Consider the following 21009-nt stretch of genomic DNA (forward strand, 5'->3'; position numbering starts at 1 on the left):
ATTATACATGGGAAATACATACTCAAATATATTGGGGTAACTGAAAAAATGATTTCTGAATTAGTTTATCAACTATACTAAGTATAAGCTATTAATATTTAAAACTATTATATTGATAGAATATCATGAGTATGTTTTCCTGCAAACTATGCTTTTTATTTCAGAAGCATTGGAAGCATTATAAAGTAGAAGTTTCTTTTCAGTAAAACACAAATGAGCACTTGAGTTTGAAGAACTAAGATTTTTCACAATTCATTTAAACATCGTTAAATCAAGTCATATTGTAAAAACATGGGAGGGGAACATTATTTGAACCTTTCCTGTTCTATTTTGATTCAATTTTTAGAGTTTTGCTGTGGCTTAGTGGAAAGAGCACGAGCTTGGGACTCAGAGGATGTGGGTTCTAATCCCGCTCCACCACATGTCTGTGTGACTTTGGGCAAGCCACTTAACTTCTCTGTGCCTAAGTTATCTCATCTTTAAAATGGGGATTAAGACTGTGAGCCCCACCTGGGACAACCTGATTACTTTCTGTCTACCCCAGTGCTTAGAACAGTGCTTGGCACATAGTAAGCGCTTAACAAATACCATAATTATATTATTTGTATTCTTCATACATTGATTCACAGTTAACTTGAATATTGAAACGCTGTTCTTGTAGGTAAAATTTGTTCCTACTACTCTATGTAGGAATACATGAGTTACATATAGAAGTTTTCCAGAAATATCTTAGTGTTTTGAGAGTTTTATTGAAACTTCTTAACTAATTCCAAAAATAACCACAATACCATCTGCTTTTGGAGACCACCTGCAGTTCCAGAAAGATGAGGTCCTTTTTGATAGGTGGTCCTGAAATATAGGGAGTTTCATTATTGGGACATATTTTGCTTTTCTATTTTCAATTTACTTTCTTTAACGTAGCCTTTTATTTTTCATCTGACTCACATTTTCTGCGTTCTGAAGCAGTTTTACTCCAAGCAAGCCTACTCATTACATGTGAGCCCACTGTTGGGTAGGGACTGTCTCTATATGTTGCCAACTTGTACTTCCCAAGCGCTTAGTACAGTGCTCTGCACACAGTAAGCGCTCAATAAATACGATTGATGATGATGATGTGCCAAAGGACCTCAAGCCAGAGCATTCTGGCTGGCCCTCCCTCATTTGGCTGCAGGTCTGCTACTAACGCACACTTTGGGATTCAGACAGCCACAGTTTCAGCTCGTTGTTAGGCTAGGAACGTGTTTCCCAACTCTGATGCACTGGACTCTCCCAACTCTGGTGTATTGGACTCTCCCAGCTCTTAGTACAGTGTTCTGCACACAGTAAAGCCCTCAATAAATACCACTGATTGATCACAGGAAACCTTGAGTCAAAACCCAGGACTGGATCTCCTTCAATAGTAGGAAAGCAGAAATGGCTGAGAGAACTGTACTACTGCAGGAGAGCAAGAGCTTAGGGTTCTTCTGGGGAACCTCTTATTTCAATCAGTCAATTAATCAGTCATTCGATCGCTGGTATTTATTGAGCGCTTACTGTGTGTCAAGCGTTGCACTAAGCACTTGGGAAAGTACAGTACGTTAGAGTTGGTAAACATAATCCCTACCTCCAAGGAATTTCCCGTCTGGTAGAGGCTTTTGAGTAAGTTCTTTAAATTATATTCTCTAAATCAATCAATCAATCATATTTATTGAGCACTTACTGTGTGCAGAGCACTGTACCAAGCACTTGGGAAGTACAAGTTGGCAACAAATAGAGACAGTCCCTACCCAACAGTGGGCTCACAGTCTAGAAGGGGGAGACAGAGAACAAAACCAAACATATTAACAAAATAAAATAGAATAGATATGTACAAGTAAAATAAATAAATAAATAATTGACCTATATACCCTCCTAACCATCTATGTTCTGTTCTCAGAAGTGGGGAAATTGGCTAAAAAGCAAGCTCCCTCTTTAAACTCTGCAAATGACTGCTCTCATTTGGTTGCTTTAAGAAGGATTTAGAAAGCAGTTTTGGGAGTATCTTCAAATGACCTAAAGGAGCTCTACCATCTAAGAACTGTGAGTCATTACTGACGATGAGTCCCAGAAGTCTTATGAATCAATTTGTAGTTGGGGACTTATTAAAGTCCTAAAACATATTTTGAAATACTTCTTTGAGGTTATTTTGCACTTTGGATGGTGCTACATCGTATCAGTCTGTTCAAAATGCATTATTTCCAGAGTCAAATTTCACCATGCCAGCCCTCTGGGGCCCAAGGCCCAAAAAAGACCCAGCTTCAGATTTCCCTTTTCTGTCCCCACTCCTGTACCATCCTTTGCCCTACCCTGAAGTGCATTTTAAAAAGACCACTGCGAGGATACAGCTACGAGGAGCCAGGGACAAATGCAATTCAGAGTCCCATTTTAAGTGTACTCTCTTTAGGAAATGACATCTGTGGTTGGAAAACTTGGAATTTTGGTGACGTAGCCTTCAGATACAAGTGGTATAAGAAGGTTTCACTAAACTTTCATTAAAGGTAGACACAGTTTTTTTTTTCCAATGAATTTGTTCTCAGAATCAAAGAATATCCAAATGATTTCCCCCTTTTGCCTTCATTTCATATTTTCGTTGAAGAATGGAAGTGCAAATAAAAGGTTTCCTTGATTTTATTTTTTTAACCTTAAAAGTGGTTATTGTGATATTGTCAATTTGGGGATGACAGCAGGGTAATACTTTGTGTGCCAAGCTTCGCCCTAAAGGAAGTTCACAAGGCCAAGTTGCATTGATGTCCTATATGACTATATAAGCGCTTAGTACAGTGCTCTGCACACAGTAAGCGCTCAATAAATATGATTGACTATATAAGCTATCCATATATATACATATATATGTATATGTGTGTGTACATATATGTACATATACATATATGTCAAAGTAGTGGTCATTTGAAATGCTGATAAGTGCTGAATAGTGTCATTAGTGCTTAGTACAGTGCTCTGCACACAGTAAGCGCTCAATAAATACGATTGATTAGAGACTGCCAATAACATAAATCAAAGCAAATTATTCATCTTTGATCAAAGAAGTATTTTAGATAGTGATAATTCTGTGCCCCAATCTTGTCCCAATCCTAAAAAGCAATACTCTCTAACTTAAACTGTTGTCATTTCATCCCCTCAATTTCTTTTAATTTTAACTGGATGTGTGCTTTTGTTTGAGATAACTTAGTCTGCCCAACCATCTTTGACTTAAAGGCACCCTATTTATGCATGTTATAACATCAAACGAGTAAAGTGTAATCAGAGTCTTGCGTGTGTCTTTAAATTAGCCATTTAATTTTTAAAAAATCTTGTACTGTATGTCCATGTGTTGAACAAATAAAGCTCATTATGTATCATTAAATGTTCTTCCTTTCGTTTACCGATACATGAATCCAATCCAGTTCTCTCCTCCTCCAACCATATTCCCTCGTCCCGTCCCCTACACAGTTTGGCCACATTGTTTGCGCAGACATGCAGTATTAGAAAGGGGCGTGGTATGAAGTGAAGACAGAACAGGAAAGCATGATTTGAAAGTCATCACAGGAAATAAAAAGCCAAAACAGAACTCGGCACATTAGGATTACACAAAAATAACTGCCGTCTTAGAGCGCAGTGTGCCAGGCAATGAGCAGGAACTCCTCCAGAGGTGCCGCCTAACTCCTGTGGCAAATACAGCTGGAGGGAAAAGGGACAGTACTCTCTGCTCTGCCCTGAATCTGCGAGAGAAAGAGGTGCTTTCACACTTGGACAGCTTTAATTGTTGCTGTGATAAAATATTAGGTGCAGGAGTAAAAAGGTTAATGGTTAAAATGAGGCTACGTGAATGCTGTCTCCCCCTTCTAGACTGTGAGCCCGTTGTTGGGTAGGAACCGTCTTTATATGTTGCTGACTTGTACTTCCCAAGCGCTTAGTACGGCGCTCTGCACACGGCAAGCACTCAATAAATACGATTGAATGAATGAATGAATGCTAATTAAGCCCACTAACCTTCTCACCCCCAAAGTTAGCTAAACGTTTGATCATGTAAATGTCAAGAATACTCATTCCCTTAGACCAGATCCTTCAGCCCAGCAGCATCTTCTGCTAAACAAGATTGAGGAAAACCGTGAAGGCCAAGAGAAATATGTGGTTTGAGCTACCAAAAGGCTTTTTAAAAAAAAATGACTTCACTCTTCCACTGAAAGAATTCAAAACATCCCTAATAAAAATCATACTACAAATGACGACATGTCAGGTGTGGGAGGATTTGAGGGTGTGTGTTTGATTTTTCTGATTTTCAGGGATATATTTCCCAAACTACCCTAGTGTTGACTGAATATTCATCAATGGTATTGAGCGTTTACCGTGTGCAGAGCAGTGTACTAAGTGCTTTGGAGAGTACAGTATGACAGAATTGGTAGACGCATAGCCTGACCGCAAGGGGTTTACAGTATAGAGGAGATGGATATTAAAATAAATTATGGATATGTATATAAGTGGCTTGAGACTGAGGGTGGGGTGAATATCAATCAATCAATCGTATTTATTGAGTGCTTACTGTGTGCAGACCACTGTATTAAGCGCTTGGGAAGGATAAGTCGGCAACATAAACAGTCCCTACCCTACAGTGGGCTCACAGTCTAGAAGGGAGAGAAGGGTCCAAATCCGTAGGTGGTGTAGAAGGGAGAGGGAGATGGGGAAATGAGGGTTTGCTCTCTGCACATTAAATTTAGTCTTGGAAACATTTTCATCAAATTCATTCATTCATTCAATCGTATTTATTGAGCGCTTATTGTGTGCAGAGCACGGTACTAAGCGCTTGGGAAGTACAAATTGGCAACATATAGAGCCGGTCCCTACCCACCAACGGGCTCACGTCTAGAAGGGGGAGACAGACAACAAAACAAGTAGACAGGTGTCAATACCATCAGAATAAATAGAAGTATAGCTATATACACATCACTGATCAAATAGAGTAATAAATATGTACAAATAAAATAGAGTAATAAATTGAGGTGATGGCATCGAATGCCATTAGTAGTTTTAAGACTAAAGATTCCTATCCCCCACTGATCGACAGGGTATATTAAAAATCCTTCCTAAAATAGCCGGATGAAATAAGCGACCTATGTGGTCTTCATTGAAGAAGATGTGATTTTAGCATGGCTTTGAGGGTTGGAGGATAGTGGACTGTCTGATAGGAAGGGGGAGGGAGCTCCAGGCCAGAGGAAGGATCAATCAATCAATCATATTTATTGAGCGCCTACTGTGTGCATAGCACTGTACTAAGCACTTGGGAAGTACAAGTTGGCAACATATAGAGACAGATGTGGGTAAGATGAGTCAGCAGTGAGATAGAAGATAGATAACTCTTCAGATTTATCTTCAGATAGCTTAAATAGGGATGTATTATAAATCGATTATAAATTATAAATCGATGCAACTTTAATGTTTAACATTGTTTACAGGGATTTTGAATATGCCCAAGAGCTAACCCTGAGGAATTTCTTAGGGGAAGGTAACTAAAATTCAATCCTGAAAATTTCTGAAGTTGTTCAGGCGTGTTTGGCCGGAAGAAACCTTTTCATGGCACTGCCCGTATTATAACACAACATTTATGATTCATGCCTAGACCTAGGGAATTCCAAGTTGATCCCTGACAGTTTATTACTTGAACTTCATTACTTCCTTACATTTCTACATTTGTGCCTGGGAAGAAATGAACTTGCAACTGGGGATTTTCTCCGTAGAACCACTCCTCTGGGGAGAAAAAAATTCCATGGGGGAAAACTCCCGAGAAGGAACTTCAACTCCATAAAAATAGGAAAAGTATGTGATTTATACATACCCCTTCTCTGAATCACTGTCTTGCAATGGCAATGGAGAGCAGGCCACCACCCAGGCTGCCTGGTAGTGATTACATAATAATAATAATTATGGTACTTGATAAATGCTTACTAGGTGCTAAGCACTGGGGTAGGTACAAGATTAAGATTTAGACTGAGCCCCATGTGGGGCAGGGACTCTGTTCAACTTGATTTAATTGTATCTTACCCCAGTACATAATAATAATAATGGCATTTATTAAGCACTTACTATATGCGAAGCACTGTTCTAAGCGCTGGGAAGGTTACAAGGTGATCAGGTTGTCCCGTGGGGGGCTCACAGTCTTAATCCCCACTTTACAGAGGAGGTAACTGAGGCCCAGAGAAGTGAAGTGACTTGCCCAAAGTCACCCAGCTGACAAGTGGCAGAGCTGGGATTAGAACCCGTGATCTCTGACTCCCAAACCCGGGCTCTTTCCACTGAGCCAAGCTAATTCTCTACTTCTCTTCATGGGAAGCAGCGTGGCCTAGGGGAAAGAGCATGGGCCTGACAGTCAGAGGCCTGGGTTCTAATCCCAGATCCGCCACTTGTCTTCAGTGTGACCTTGGGCAAGTCACTTAACTGCTCTGTGCCTCAGATGCCTCATCTAAAAAATGAGGGTCGAGACTGTGAGTTGACCGTGTCCCACCTGATTAGCGATTAGTACTGTGCCTGGCACATAGTAAACACTTAACGAATGCCTAAAAAGCAGAGGAAAAAGATAAAAATGTCTCTTGGTACAACTATGGTTAAAAGGAGAATTCACCCCACCTTCATCCCCACAGCAATTCTGTACACATCTTTATGCTCTGTAATTTATTTTCCTGTATTCCCTTAATCACTTAATATTATTCCACCCTCAGCCTCAGAGCACTGATGTACATATGATCGTTACAAAATGTACCTATAATTTAGTTTAACGTCTGTCTCTCTCTCTCTAGACTGTAAACTCCTTGTGGGCAGCGATTGTGTCTACCTACTCTAGTACTTTCACAGGTACTTAATATAGTGCTCAGCACACAGTAAGTGCTCAATAAATATGATTGATTGATTCATCAGAACTGGCTTCCTTTAGCTTCCCTCTTTTCTAATACTTTAAAAAATTCCACTTCTGCTTGCTAATTCAATGCACTGAACTTTTTATTTTTTTTTAGAAAAATGACCAGAACAGCAGAATAGGAGACTCAAACTGAACCTTGAGCGACTAGAGAAGCAGCGTGGCTCAGTGGAAAAGAGTCCGGGCTTTGGAGTCAGAAGTCATGGGTTCAAATCCCGGCTCCGCCACTTGTCAGCTGTGTGACTTTGGGCAAGTCACTTCATTTCTCTGGGCCTCAGTGACTTCATCTGTAAAATGGGGATTAAGACTGTGAGCCCCCCGTGGGACAACCCGATCACCTTGTAACCTCCCCAGCGCTTAGAACAGTGCTTTGCACATAGTAAGTGCTTAATAAATGCCATTATTATTATTATTATTATTATTATTGTTATTAAGGGGTGGGGAGTAGAAGAGGAGCCAGCAAAAGACACTGAGAAGGACCAGCCAGGGTTAGAAGAAGAACTAGGAGGTGACTGTGTCAGTGGAGGCTAGGTTAGATGTTATTAGGATAGATTTCTTGTTAGATAGGATAACGTTTCCAGGAGAAGGTGGTCCACAATGTCAGAGAGCTGAGAGAACAGGAAATGTGTCCAACATGCTTATCTTGTATCTACCGCATGCTCAGGACAGTGCTTGGCTCATAGTAAGCGCTTAACAAATTGTGGTATTATTATTGTTGTTATTGTTATCAATTTCCAGTCACCCTATTTTCTGCCCCAACCCCCTCATCAGCACTTTTACATGTCCTAAATTCATTCATTCATTCAACTGTATTTATACATTCATTCATTCAATCAATCGTATTTATTGAGCGCTTACTGTGTGCAGAGCACCGTACTAAGCGCTTGGGAAGTACAAGTCGGCAACATATAGAGACAGTCCCTACCCAACAATGGGCTCACAGTCTAGAAGGGGGAGACAGACAACAAAACAAAACATGTAGACAGGTGTCAAAATCGTCAGAACAAATAGAATTAAAGCTATATGCACATCATTAACAAAATAAATAGAATAGTAAATATGTACAAGTAAAATAAACGGCATTTATTTTACCAGGTATCTCTGTTCCCTGACCCCCTTAACAGGTCCACCCTACTCCAGCACATAATAGTTTGTATCTGCTCTCTGTGACATCATTATCTGCCTACCTTATTATTGCCATAGCATATTAATCATTAACTACCCTCTGTGATGCCATCACCTATTTATATCATTGCTACTGTTTTATCACTTCTGCGTCTCAGTTGTTAACCTCCCGCTGTGCTGTCATTTGCCCTGCTGACCTCACCATGAACTATCAATTCCCTTGCTCCCAACTGCCATTCCCATTCCTCACCTTCCCCTTCCTCTCTCCCACCCAGCTTTTTCCCTCCCTCTCCCCCACCACCACCACTCCCCCTCACCCCCTACCCAGGATCCCTCTGTACCAGCACCAATCCTCCACTCCTCCCTCCCAGCCCCCTCCCTCCCCACCCCCACCCCATCCCAATTCTCCTTTCCCATCGCCACCCCTCTTCCCATTCTCCCCGCCTAGGCCCCCACCAACTCATCCCAATCCAAACCCTCCCCACCCCTCGCACCCTTCCCCCTCCCTCCCCTCTCTCGACAGCTGCTGCCAAGTGTGGCCTCTGGAACCTCTGCTCCGTTATAAGTAAGCTCCCTTTCATCCTGGACCTATACCTTTCCAGCTCGCTACTCCTCCTCACCCTAACTGAAACGTGGCTGTCTCCAGATGACACGGTCTCTTCTGCTGCTCTCTCCAGTGGAGGCCTCTTCTTCTCCCACTCCCCCAGACTCACCGGAAAAGGAGGAGGTGTCGGTTTCCTTCTCGCCCCCCAATGTCACTTTCACAATATCCCTCCTCCCCCTTCCCTTTCCTTCCCTTCCTTTGAAGCCCACATTATTCGCCTCTCCCACCCCCTCCAGATTCTTGTAGCCGTCATCTACCGCCCCCCGGCCCCACCTCCAACTTCTTTAACAATTTTGACCCCTTTCTCACCTTTCTTCTCTCTTTTTCCATGCCCACTCTGATCCTCAGAGACTTCAACATCCACATGGATATCCCTGATGACTCCTCTGCCGCCCGCCTTCTATCTCTCCTTGATGCTGCCAACCTCTTGCTCCACCTCACCTCACCCACTCACCAACTTGTTCACACCCTCGACCTCATCATCTCCTACCGCTGCACTGTGTCCACCCTCACCAACTCTGAAATCCCTCTCTCTGATCATAATCTTCTCACCTGCCTCCTCACTCACACTGCTTTCCCCTGTAAATCCATATTACTACCTCACAGGGATCTCCGCTCTCTGGACCCCACCCATCTTTCGGAGCGCCTCACACCCCACCTCGCCACCCTCTCCTCTCTACCCAGTCTTGATGATCAGATTACTGCTCTCAACTCCACCCCTTCTACTCAGCTAGACTCACTCGCTTCCCTTTCCCTTCACCACTCTCGTACCACTAACAGCCCTGGATCACTGCCACTGTCCTCCTCCTTCGCTCTTATGCTCGAGCTGCTGAACGCTGCTGGCGAAAGTCTAAACACCATGCCAACCTCGTTCACTTCAAGTTTATCCTTTCCTGCCTTAACTCAGCCCTCTCCTCTGCCAGACAAAAGTATTTCTCCTCCCTTATTGACACCCATGCCCATCATCCCCGTCAGCTCTTCCGTACATTCAACTCCCTTCTCAGGCCCCCAGTTCCTCCCCGCCTCCTTCCCTCACCCCCAACGATCTGGCCTCCTCCTTCATTAATGAAATTAAATCCATCAGGTCTGAGCTCCCCAAAGTCACTCCCCCCCTTTCTCCACCCCCCCAGCTCTCAACACTCTCTGCTACTCTCCCATCCTTCCCAGCAGTATCCTCAGAGGAGCTCTTCTCCCTCCTCTCAAGTGCTACTCCGGCCACCTGTGCTTCAGACCCCATTCCCTCTCACCTTATGAAATCTCTCGCTCCATCCCTTCTCCCCTCCGTACCTTCCATCTTCAACCGCTCACTCCCCACTAGTTCCTTCCCCTCTGCCTTCAAACATGCCCACATCTCTCCCATCCTAAAAAAAACCCTCCCTTGACCCCACCTCACCTTCTAGTTATCACCCTATCTCCCTCCTACCATTCCTTTCCAAACTCCTTGAACGAGTCGTCTACACGCGCTGCCTCGAATTCCTCAACGCCAACTCTCTCCTCGACCCCCCCCAATCTGGCTTTCATCCCCTACATTCCACCGAAACTGCCCTCTCAAAGGTCACCAATGACCTCCTGCTTGCCAAATCCAACGGCTCATACTCTATCCTAATCCTCCTCGACCTCTCAGCTGCTTTCGACACTGTGGACCACCCCCTTCTCCTCAACACGCTATCCGACCTTGGTTTCACAGACTCCATCCTCTCCTGGTTCTCCTCTTATCTCTCCGGCCGTTCATTCTCAGTCTCTTTTGCGGGCTCCTCCTCCCTCTCCCATCCTCTTACCGTAGGGGTTCCTCAAGGTTCAGTTCTTGGTCCCCTTCTGTTCTCAATCTACACTCACTCCCTTGGTGACCTCATTCGCTCCCACGGCTTCAACTATCATCTCTACGCTGATGACACCCAAATCTACATCTCTGCCCCTGCTCTCTCTCCCTCCTTCCAGGTTCACATCTTCTCCTGCCTTCAGGACATCTCCATCTGGATGTCTGCCCGCCACCTAAAACTCAACATGTCCAAGACTGAACTCCTTGTGTTTCCTCCCAAACCCTGCCCTCTCCCTGACTTTCCCATCACTGTTGACGGCACTACCATCCTTCCCATCTCACAAGCCCGCAACCTTGGTGTCATCCTCGACTCCGCTCTCTCGTTCACCCCTCACATCCAAGCCGTCACCAAAACCTGCCGGTCTCAGCTCCACAACATTGCCAAGATCCACCCTTTCCTCCCCATCCAAACCGCTACTCTGCTCGTTCAAGCTCTCATCCTATCCTGTCTGGATTACTGTATCACCCTCCTCTCCGATCTCCCATCCTCCTGTCTCTCCCCACTTCAGTCCATACTTCACGCCGCTGCCTGGATCATCTTTGTCCAGAAACGCTCTGGGCATGTCACTCCCCTCCTCAAAAATCTCCAATGCTTGCCTGTCAACCTACGAATCAAGCAAAAACTCCTCACTCTCAGCTTCAAGGCTTCATCCCCTCGCCCCCTCCTACCTCACCTCCCTTCTCTCCTTCTACGGCCCAGCCCGCACCCTCCGCTCCTCTGCCGTTAATCTCCTCACCGTGCCTCACTCTCGCCTGTCCCGCCGTCAACCCCCAGCCCACGTCATCCCCCTGGCCTGGAATGCCCTCCCTCCGCACATCCGCCAAGCTCGCTCTCTTCCTCCCTTCAAGGCCCTACTGAGAGCTCACCTCCTCCAGGAGGCCGTCCAAACTGAGCCCCCTCCTTCCACTCCCCTTCCTCCCCCTCCCCCTCCCCCGCCTTTCCTCCTTCCCCTCCCCACAGCACCTGTATATATGTATATATGTTTGTACGTATTTATTGCTCTATTTATTTTATTTGTACATATTTATTCTATTTATTTAATTTTGTTAATATGTTTTGTTTTGTTCTCTGTCTCCCCCTTCTAGACTGTGAGCCCGCTGTTGGGTAGGGACCGTCTGTATACGTTGCCAACTTGTACTTCCCAAGCGCTTAGTACAGTGCTCTGCACACAATAAGCGCTCAATAAATACGATTGAATGAATGAATGAATAAATGGAGTAATAAATCTGTAGAAATGTATATACAAGTGCTTTGGGGAGGGGAAGGAGGTAGGGCGGGGGGGTGGGGAGGAGGAGAGGAAAAAGGGGGCTCAGTCTGGGAAGGCCTCCTGGAGGAGGTGAGCTCTCAGTAGGGCTTTGAAGGGAAGAAGAGAGCTAGCTTGATGGATGTGTGGAGGGAGGGCATTCCAGGCCAGGGGGAGGACGTGTCTGGGGGTCGACGGCGGGACGGGCAAGGACGAGGTACAGTGAAGAGGTTAGCGGCAGAGGAGTGGAGGGTGCGGGCTGGGCTGGAGAAGGAGAGAAGGGAGGTGAGGTAGGAGGGGGCGAGGTGATGGACAGCCTTGAAGCTGAGAGTGGGGAGTTTTTGCTAAATATGCATATACAACTCTCTATAGCACATATTTTAGATAATCTATTACTTAGGGGAAGCAGCATGGCCTAGTGGCCCTGGGAGTCAGAAGGTCACAGGTTCTAATCCTGGCTCTGCCACTTGTCTGCTGAGTGACCTTGGGCAAGTCACTTCATTACCCTGTGCCTCAGTTCCCTCATCTGTAAAGTGGGGATTGAGGCTGGAAGGCCTATGTGGGACAGGGACTCTGTCCAACCCAATTATCTTGCACCTACCCCGGGGCTTAGAACAGTGCCTGGCATATAGTAAGTGTTCAACAAATACGGTGATTATTAATAATAACGTTGGTATTTGTTAAGCGCTTACTATGTGCCAAGCACTGTTCTAAGCGCTGGATTACTAGTCCTTCTACCTGTAATTTGCTTTAGTATTTGTCTCCCCTCCCACTAGATTGCTGGGATCCATCAGGTCTACCAATTCAAACGTTTAATATAGTGTGCAAGCACCAAGAAGGGACTTAATAAATACTACGGATTGATTGATTGATTAATTAATGGACTGTTTCAGATGTTGCCGTGAGCTGTACTCGTCGAAAATACAACAGTCTTGACTTTTACTGGTTTACTGTGTGCTTCACTGAATGTGCCCGTGTTTCTGCCATCTGTCCGCCTCCAGGAAAACGAGAAATCTAATCCAGCTGTCCCCCAAAGAGAAAAAGAAATATGTCGGTTAAAGTAAACGGCTAAATGTGATCTCAGCTGCTCGCTGCGGCTTGTGTAGTTGGGGCTAGGATCGCCCAGGCTGGCCGTCGACGGTGACCCAAGGGCTGGCCTCCGCCGGGCTGGCCTCCAGGCTAGCTCCCCGGGTTGAATCCCAGGACTGGCTCCCGGGCTGACCCCCTTTTAGACTCCCCTTTTAGACTGTGAGCCCACTGTTGGGTAGGGACTGTCTCTATATGTTGCCAACTTGCACTTCCCAAGCGCTTAGTACAGTGCTCTGCACACAGTAAGCGCTCAATAAATACGATTGATTGATTGATGGATTGATCGACCCCCAGGCTGGCTTCCGCCGGGATGTCCTCCGGGTTTATTTCAGGGCTGGCCTTTGCCAGGCTGCCCCCCGGTTGGCCTCCGCCGGGCTGGCCTCTGGGCTAGCTCCCAGGACTGGCTACCAGGCTGGCCTCCCTTGACTGGCTCCCGGGCTGACCCCCGGGCTGGCCTCCGCCGGGCTGTCCTCCGGCCTTATTTCAGGGCTGGCCTCTACCAGGCTGGCCTCCGGGCTGACCTCCGGGCTAGTTCCCAGGGCTGGCCCCCGGGCTGACCCCCAGGCTGGCCTCCACCGGGCTGTCCTCCGGCCTTATTTCAGGCCTGCCTCTACCAGGCTGCCTACAGGCTGACCCCCGGGCTGACCCCCAGGACTGGCTCGCGCCTCCTCCGGGCTGTCCTCCGGGCTGACCCCCGGGCTAGTTCCCAGGACTGGCTCCCGGGCTGACCCCCAGGCTGGCCTCCGCCGGGCTGTCCTCCGGCCTCATTTCAGGGCTGGCCTCTACCAGGCTGGCCTCCGGGCTGACCCCCGGGCTGCCTCTCAGGACTGGCACCCGCCTCCGCCGGGCTGTCCTCCGGGCTGACCCCCGGGCTAACTCCCAGAACCGAGTCCCTGCCCTGGCCAGGCATTCCCTGGCCTGGAATGTCCTCCCTCTGCCCCTCCGCCAAGCTAGCTCTCTTCCTCCCTTCAAGGCCCTGCTGAGAGCTCACCTCCTCCAGGAGGCCTTCCCAGACTGAGCCCCTTCCTTCCTCTCCCCCTCGTCCCCCTCTCCATCCCCCCATCTTACCTCCTTCCCTTCCCCACAGCACATGTATATATGTATATATGCTTGTACATATTTATTACTCTATTTATTTTACTTGTACATATCTATTCTATTTATTTTATTTTGCTAGTATGTTTGGTTTTGTTCTCTGTCTCCCCCTTCTAGACTGTGAGCCCGCTGTTGGGTAGGGACTGTTTCTATATGTTGCCAATTTGTACTTCCCAAGCGTTTAGTACAGTGCTCTGCACATAGTAAGCGCTCAATAAATACGATTGATGATGATGATGATGATTTTATTTTGTTAGCATGTTTTGTTTTGTTGTCTGTCTCCCCCTTCTAGACTGTGAGCCCGCTGTTGGGTAGGGACAGTCTCTATATGTTGCCAATTTGTACTTCCCAAGCGCTTAGTCCAGTGCTCTGCACATAGTAAGCGCTCAATAAATACGATTGATGATGATGATTTTATTTTGTTGGCATGTTTGGTTTTGTTCTCTGTCTCCCCCTTCTAGACTGTGAGCCCGCTGTTGGGTAGGGACTGTCTCTCTATGTTGCCAACTTGGACTTCCCAGGCGCTTAGTCCAGTGCTCTGCACACAGTAAGCGCTCAATAAGTACGATTGATGATGATGATGAGAGTCCCCCGGGGCCGGCCCCTCCTCCGGCCCCGTCTGGCTGTCTCTCCTGGGGGGCGGAACGCCTTCAAAAGCTGCTCAGTGGGAGGAGGACTCGAGCAGGAGGAGCAGCAAGATCAGGAGGAGGAGGAGGAGGAGCAGTGGGAGCAGCAGGAGGAGCGGGGGCGGCGGCGGCGGCGGCCCCCCTCACAGCTGGACGGCTGTTCTCTGGCCAGGTGAGCTCGGTCCGGGCGGGGTGCGTTGTCCGGAGCCGGGGCTCCCTCCGGGCCCGGCTGGCCGACTGCGGCCCCGGACAACGCCCAGCGGGCTCCCCTTCCCTCCCCACTTGGGCGGGGGCTTGGAGAAAGTGTCCACCCCCCCCCCCCCATTCCTTCATTCAATCGTATTTACTGAGGGCCTACTGTGTGCAGAGCACTGGACTAAGCGCTTGGGAAGTCCAAGTCGGCAACATCTAGAGACAGTCCCTACCCAACAGCGGGTGAGCAGGCTAGAAGGGGAGAGGGCCTCGTTCCCCGGTCCCGTCCTCCCCGTCTCCCGGGCCCCGTTCTGCTCGCCGACCCGGCCTCCCCTCCTCCTCGCACCTGGCTTCTCCCCCCAGCCCGCTACAGCCCGCTCCTTCAAAGGGGATCCCAGCCTGGGGACCCCCCGAGAGGGAGGGTCCGGCCCCTTTGACCCCCCCTACAGTGAGGGTCCAGCCCCTGTGACCCCCCCCATGAGGGTCCAGCCCCTGTGACCCCCCTAGAGTAAGGGTTCAGCCCCTGTGACCCCCCTAGAGTGAGGGTCCAGCCCCTGTGACCCCCCCCAGAGTGAGAGTCCAGCCCCTGTGACCCCCTCATAGAGTGAGGGTCCAGCCCCTGTGACACCCCCCCAGAGTGAGGGTCCAGCCCCTGTGACCACCCCCTAGAGTGAGGGTCCAGCCCCTGTGACCCCCCCCCCCCAGAGTGAGGGTCCAGCCCATCACCTGCCTAGATTGAGGGTCCAGCCCCTGTGACCCACCTGGAGTGAGGGTCCAGCCCCTGTGACCCACCTGGAGTGAGGGTCCAGCCCCTGTGACCCTCCCTAGAGTGAGAGTCCAGCCCCTGTGACCCCCCCCAGAGTGAGGGTCCAGCCCCTGTAACCCCCCCCAGAGTGAGGGTCCAGCCCCTGTGACCCCCCCCAGAGTGAGGGTCCAGCCCCTGTGATCCCCCCCCACCCAGAGTGAGGGTCCAGCCCATCACCTGCCTAGATCGAGGGTCCAGCCCCTGTGACCCACCTGGAGTGAGGGTCCAGCCCCTGTGACCCACCTGGAATGAGGGTCCAGCCCCTGTGACCCCCCCCCAGAGTGAGGGTCCAGCCCCTGTAACCCCCCCCAGAGTGAGGGTCCAGCCCCTGTAACCCCCCCCAGAGTGAGGGTCCAGCCCCTGTGACCCCCCCCCAGAATGAGGGTCCAGCCCCTGTGACCCCCCCCAGAGTGAGGGTCCAGCCCATCACCTGCCTAGATTGAGGGTCCAGCCCCTGTGACCCACCTGGAGTGAGGGTCCAGCCCCTGTGACCCACCTGGAGTGAGGGTCCAGCCCCTGTGACCCACCTGGAGTGAGGGTCCAGCCCCTGTGACCCACCTGGAATGAGGGTCCAGCCCCTGTGACCCCCCCCAGAGTGAGGGTCCAGCCCCTGTAACCCCCCCCCCAGAGTGAGGGTCCAGCCCCTGTAACCCCCCCCCAGAGTGAGGGTCCAGCCCCTGTGACCCCCCCCCCAGAATGAGGGTCCAGCCCCTGTGACCCCCCCCAGAGTGAGGGTCCAGCCCATCACCTGCCTAGATTGAGGGTCCAGCCCCTGTGACCCACCTGGAGTGAGGGTCCAGCCCCTGTGACCCCCCCCCCCAGAGTGAGGGTCCAGCCCCTGTGACCCCCACCCAGAGTGAGGGTCCAGCCCCCGTCACCTGCCTAGATTGAGGGTCCAGCCCCTGTGACCCACCTGGAGTGAGGGTCCAGCCCCTGTGACCCACCTGGAGTGTGAGCCCATTGTTGGGTAGGGACCGATTCTATATGTTGCCAACTTGTACTTCCCAAGCGCTTAGTACAGTGCTCTGCACACAGTAAGCGCTCAATAAATACGATTGAATGAATGAATGAATGGAGTGAGGGTCCAGCCCCTGTGACCCACCTAGAGTGAGGGCCCAGCCCCTGTGACCCGCCTAGAGTGAGGGCCCAGCCCCTGTGACCCGCCTAGAGTGAGAGCCCAGCCCCGGTGACCCGCCTAGAGTGAGGGCCCAGGCCCTTGTGACCCGCCTAGAATGAGGGTCCAGCCCTTGTGACCCATCTAGAATGAGGGTCCAGCCCTTGTGACCCACCTAGAATGAGGGTCCAGCCCTTGTGATCTATTTAGAGTGAGGGTCCAGCCCCTGTGACCCATCTAGAATGAGGGTCCAGCCCTTGTGACCCATCTAAAATGAGGGTCCAGCCCTTGTGACCCATCTAACATGAGGGTCCAGCCCTTGTGACCCACCTAGAATGAGGATTCAGCCCCTGTGGCCTATTTAGAGTGAGGGTCCAGCCCCTGTGACCCGCCTAGAATGAGGGTTCAACCCCTGTGACCCGCCTAGAATGAGGGTCCAGCCCCTGTCTCCAGGCAGGTGAAGGACTGCTACAGCAGCCAAGACGCCCAGGTGTCTGGCCTGCCCAGGTTGCATATAACACAATCACTCTCAGAAACCTGTTCAGGAATTTTTTCACCATTTCAGGCAAGGTCTTACCTCCAGCCAGAATTTCTCTTGTTTTGATTTCATTTCCTTCTCATGTCTGCATACCTTGGTACCTGCCGCCTGTCTGCCCATCAATGATATGTATTAAGTGTTAGCTGTGTGCTGATCACTGTACTAAGTGGTTGGGATACCTGCATAAATGCTATGGGATTGGGGGGAGGGTGAGTACCCAACTGCTTAGAGATATGGACTCCAGTGCATAGATGATGAAGAAGGGATGGAAAATAGGGTGGGGAGATGAGAGAGTATTCAGCCAAGGCCTCTGGAGGAGATGTGATATGCCGTCTGTCTGTTCTTCAGCTGAAAGGAAAAAGTGCTAAGCCCCTGTGGAAAGTGTTTTTTCTGGTTCTCCCAGAGCCAGGAATTTTTTAGCAGTCGGATGAAAGAGGCAGCTTTTATGGACACTGCCTTCGGGAGAGCTTCCTCCTGCCATTTTCCCTTATAGGCAGTCAGGGTGGTTCTAGAAAGCGCTGAAAAGCTTTTCCTACCCCTTCCCTCCAGATGACTCTCTACGCTCCTTCACACCCCTGCTATCCTGTTTTAAAAATAGTCCAACGTTTTGGGGGTGGGGAGCTGGTACATGTAGGTAGGACTCTTTAGGGAGAATTTTGGCTTGAGGCTACCCCTTTCTTTCACTGCCCTAGGCCCTTTTTCTTGTCATAAGTCCAAAACTTTTCAGAGTGAGTGCAATATGAAGGTGATGCAATAGTTTTCACTTTTTGGCCTTCCTCCTGAAATTCTGGATGAAAACATACAGTCTATTTATTAAACTCTACAATACTGAGTTCCCTCAGTATTCCCTCAGCCCAAAGTCACGCAGCTGACAATTGGCAGAGCCGGGTTTCGAACCCATGACCCCTGATTCCAAAGTCCGTGCTGTTTCCACTGAGCCACGCTGCTTCTCTAATGACTAATGCTCTAATGCTAATGACTATATACTCCCTGAAGGTGGGCTTCCTTGCCTCCGACATCAACCTGGAGCTTTCCTGAGGTGTGACTGCAAATGCTCCTTCTGATGATGATGGCATTTGTTAAGCACTTACTATGTGCCAAGCACTGTTCTAAATGCCGGGGGAGGGATACAAGGTAATCAGGTTGTCCCACATGGGGCTCACAGTCTTAATCCCCATTTGACAGATGTTAACTGAGGCACAGAGAAGTTAAGTGACTTCTGGAGGTGATGGGATGGTCTATTCTTGTTGTAGTCCCTTTGTCCTTCTATGTTGTGCCTGTAATTGTCCTGATCCCATCTTTCTTGAGCTTTATTCATTGCTCTACCACTGCCAGTAACTAACTGCCCCACCACAATCTCCTGCTCCTTCCAGTATCTCCCCATGTGTGCAGTTTGAGTATCCCAAACTTTATATATATTGGTCACATGCCCTGCTCCCGGGCACCCTAACATTTACGGACGATTTCATTTACAGACGATTAGAGTCTTCAATCAATCAATCAATCGTATTTATTGAGCGCTTACTGTGTGCAGAACACTGTACTAAGCGCTTGGGAAGTACAAGTTGGCAACACATAGAGACAGTCCCTACCCAACAGTGGGCTCACAGTCTAGAAGGGGGAGACAGAGAACAAAACCAAACATATTAACAAAATAAAATAAATAGAATAGATACGTTCCTGCTTTCGAGGGGAGAATCGGACCAAATTTATTTTGTTTCGTCTCATATTATTTGACTGTATCCTTGAAAAATCTTCCAAAAATGGCTACAGCTAATGCCTATGTATCTTTTTTACAGATGGAAAAATGGGCTTGCTTTGTGTGCACGTTCACTATTCTCTCCAAGCCGGTTTTGGGCTTCTCAAACGGAAGCTTCCTTATGTCATGTGACTCTTTGGAACCGAACAATGGATTTTATGTTTCCCAAAAGGACTCAATACCGTATAATATCTCTGTATCCCAAACTTCATTTGATCCACAGGATGAAATCACAGGTAAATAATATTTTTCTAATATGCGAACAGTGAATTCACATTTTCTGAAATTGACTCATGTGGCTTGTATCCATTTCCATTTATTGAGATTGGGTCTACTCTTTTGGGATACATTCAGGGATGTGAAATTGGGAGAGGGCAAGCATTTCATTCACTCATAATCAAGCGATGATTTGTCAGCCCTGCACCAAAACTGGTAGGTGGGAGTTGGGTGCTTGGCCTTCAGTGGCGTATGAGTCATGAGAGTGACATTGCTGCTAAATATAAATATGAAATCTCTTAAGCAAGGTGAAGTGTTAGCTAATAATTCTAGAGAAACTGAGAACACTGTAGAAATCATTCAATAGGTTAAGGGTGCAACCATACTGGATGGATAAATCCTAACCCGGACTGAGATATTCTTTATTCATTTTCAAGAAGTCTTCCCAAGGGTAGTTTCCAGTTAGTTATTTCAAAACCTTTGGTTACCCAATAAGAGCCAAACCACAGATGTGGTTTTATCTGTTTATATGTTTATCCGTTTATATGATGCCGACATGTACTTCCCAAGCGCTTCGTACAGTGCTCTGCACACAGTAAGCACTCAATAAATACGATTGAATGAATCTCTGGCTTGGCATCCTTCAAGGCAACACTTTATTTCACCCAAATGGTGGTGCCTGAAGCAGTTAGCCTCTGAGAGTTTTTTGACTGGAATAATACTGTTTCTGCTGATTACCAGTATCATCAAGTGGGCATAATCTAATTGCTCCTGGGGGGAAAAAAGACAAAAGGAAAAAGGCATCTTAGATCATTCCTGACAGAAATACTTGGCCAAAGCCAGGCTTCGGTCCCTGGCTCATCTATGCTCCTAGCCCTTTTCCTGTCAGTGTGCCTGCTTCTGCCACAGTTCCTGGCTCAGCTCCCTCTTCTCCCTGCTTAGCTGGGCTCCCTCCCCAGAGGCAGTCTCTGCTGCTCTTCTCTCCCCCACCTCTTCTGACAGCTCTAGGTTCTCGGGGGCCTCCAACTTCCTTGTTTCTCCAACTCAAAACTCCCCTTCCCACTGCTCATTCTCCTCCCTTCTCTCCCTCTTTCTCCCAGTGCCAAGCTGGCTGGGAAATCATGACCGGGAAAATCAGCAAAGGGGTAGGGAGTGGTTTGAAAAGTTTTCCAAGTGACTGCTGGCTTGCTCCGAGCAAGTAAGGAGCCTCTCAGAGCCAGATCCAACCCAGAGGGGTCAGGAATGACCCATATGACCCAACTGGGCAGCAGCCCAACAGGATACTTCACCCTGGCCCGTCTCCTCTCCTGCCCCTTTCCAGTCCGTTGCTGCCTAAAAGTCACCTCCAAACAATCAGAACCCGAGCACTTGGCAGTGACTCAGAAGGACACAGCTTCTCCTTCAAGCAGCTGTGATCATTGCAAAATATGTTGCTTTAAAAGGTACCCGCTGTCTTGTTTTCTCAGTGACTCTACAAGCTACTGAATCCAGTGGTTTCATGGGATTCCTACTTCAGGCCCGAGACATTGAAAGGAACATTCCCGTCGGTTCTTTCCGTATCATAGATCGGAACACACAGGGTCTTAAGTGTAACAATGTTGAGGTATGTAGTCTCTTATTCCTGCAAATTCATTCAGTTTTCTCAAGAATACGTTCTATTTTGGTCTACAGAAAAAAAACTTACACCTAAGAGGTCAGATTTGTGCTTTGTTTTTCCTAATACCTTTTTGTTTTCTTTATCGTTTCACACTGGTGGGCAGTTTTCGCATAGTTTTGAGAAGAATCATGGAGTTGGAAGAAATCTTAAGAAATCATTTGGTCTAGTGCTTTGCCTCCAGACATGTGAAAACTCAGCCATCCA

General features: G+C 48.3%; 1 protein-coding gene across 2 annotated transcripts in view; it reads left to right on the top strand.

Moving 5' to 3' along the window:
• Window positions 1-14614: 14614 nt before the first annotated feature.
• The window catches only part of LOC119926961 (putative ferric-chelate reductase 1), a 59911-nt gene continuing 53516 nt past the window's right edge, over window positions 14615-21009 (top strand). For both annotated transcript variants that reach the window (XM_038745442.1, XM_038745443.1), the window contains exons 1-3: window positions 14615-14696; window positions 18973-19168; window positions 20615-20751. In XM_038745442.1, coding sequence (XP_038601370.1) covers window positions 18973-19168; window positions 20615-20751 — 333 coding nt within the window. In that variant the 5' untranslated portion in view covers window positions 14615-14696. The remainder of the gene's footprint in view (window positions 14697-18972; window positions 19169-20614; window positions 20752-21009) is intronic.

Source organism: Tachyglossus aculeatus, chromosome 4 (genome assembly GCF_015852505.1).
Source record: "Tachyglossus aculeatus isolate mTacAcu1 chromosome 4, mTacAcu1.pri, whole genome shotgun sequence".
In the NCBI taxonomy this organism is placed as follows: domain Eukaryota; kingdom Metazoa; phylum Chordata; class Mammalia; order Monotremata; family Tachyglossidae; genus Tachyglossus; species Tachyglossus aculeatus.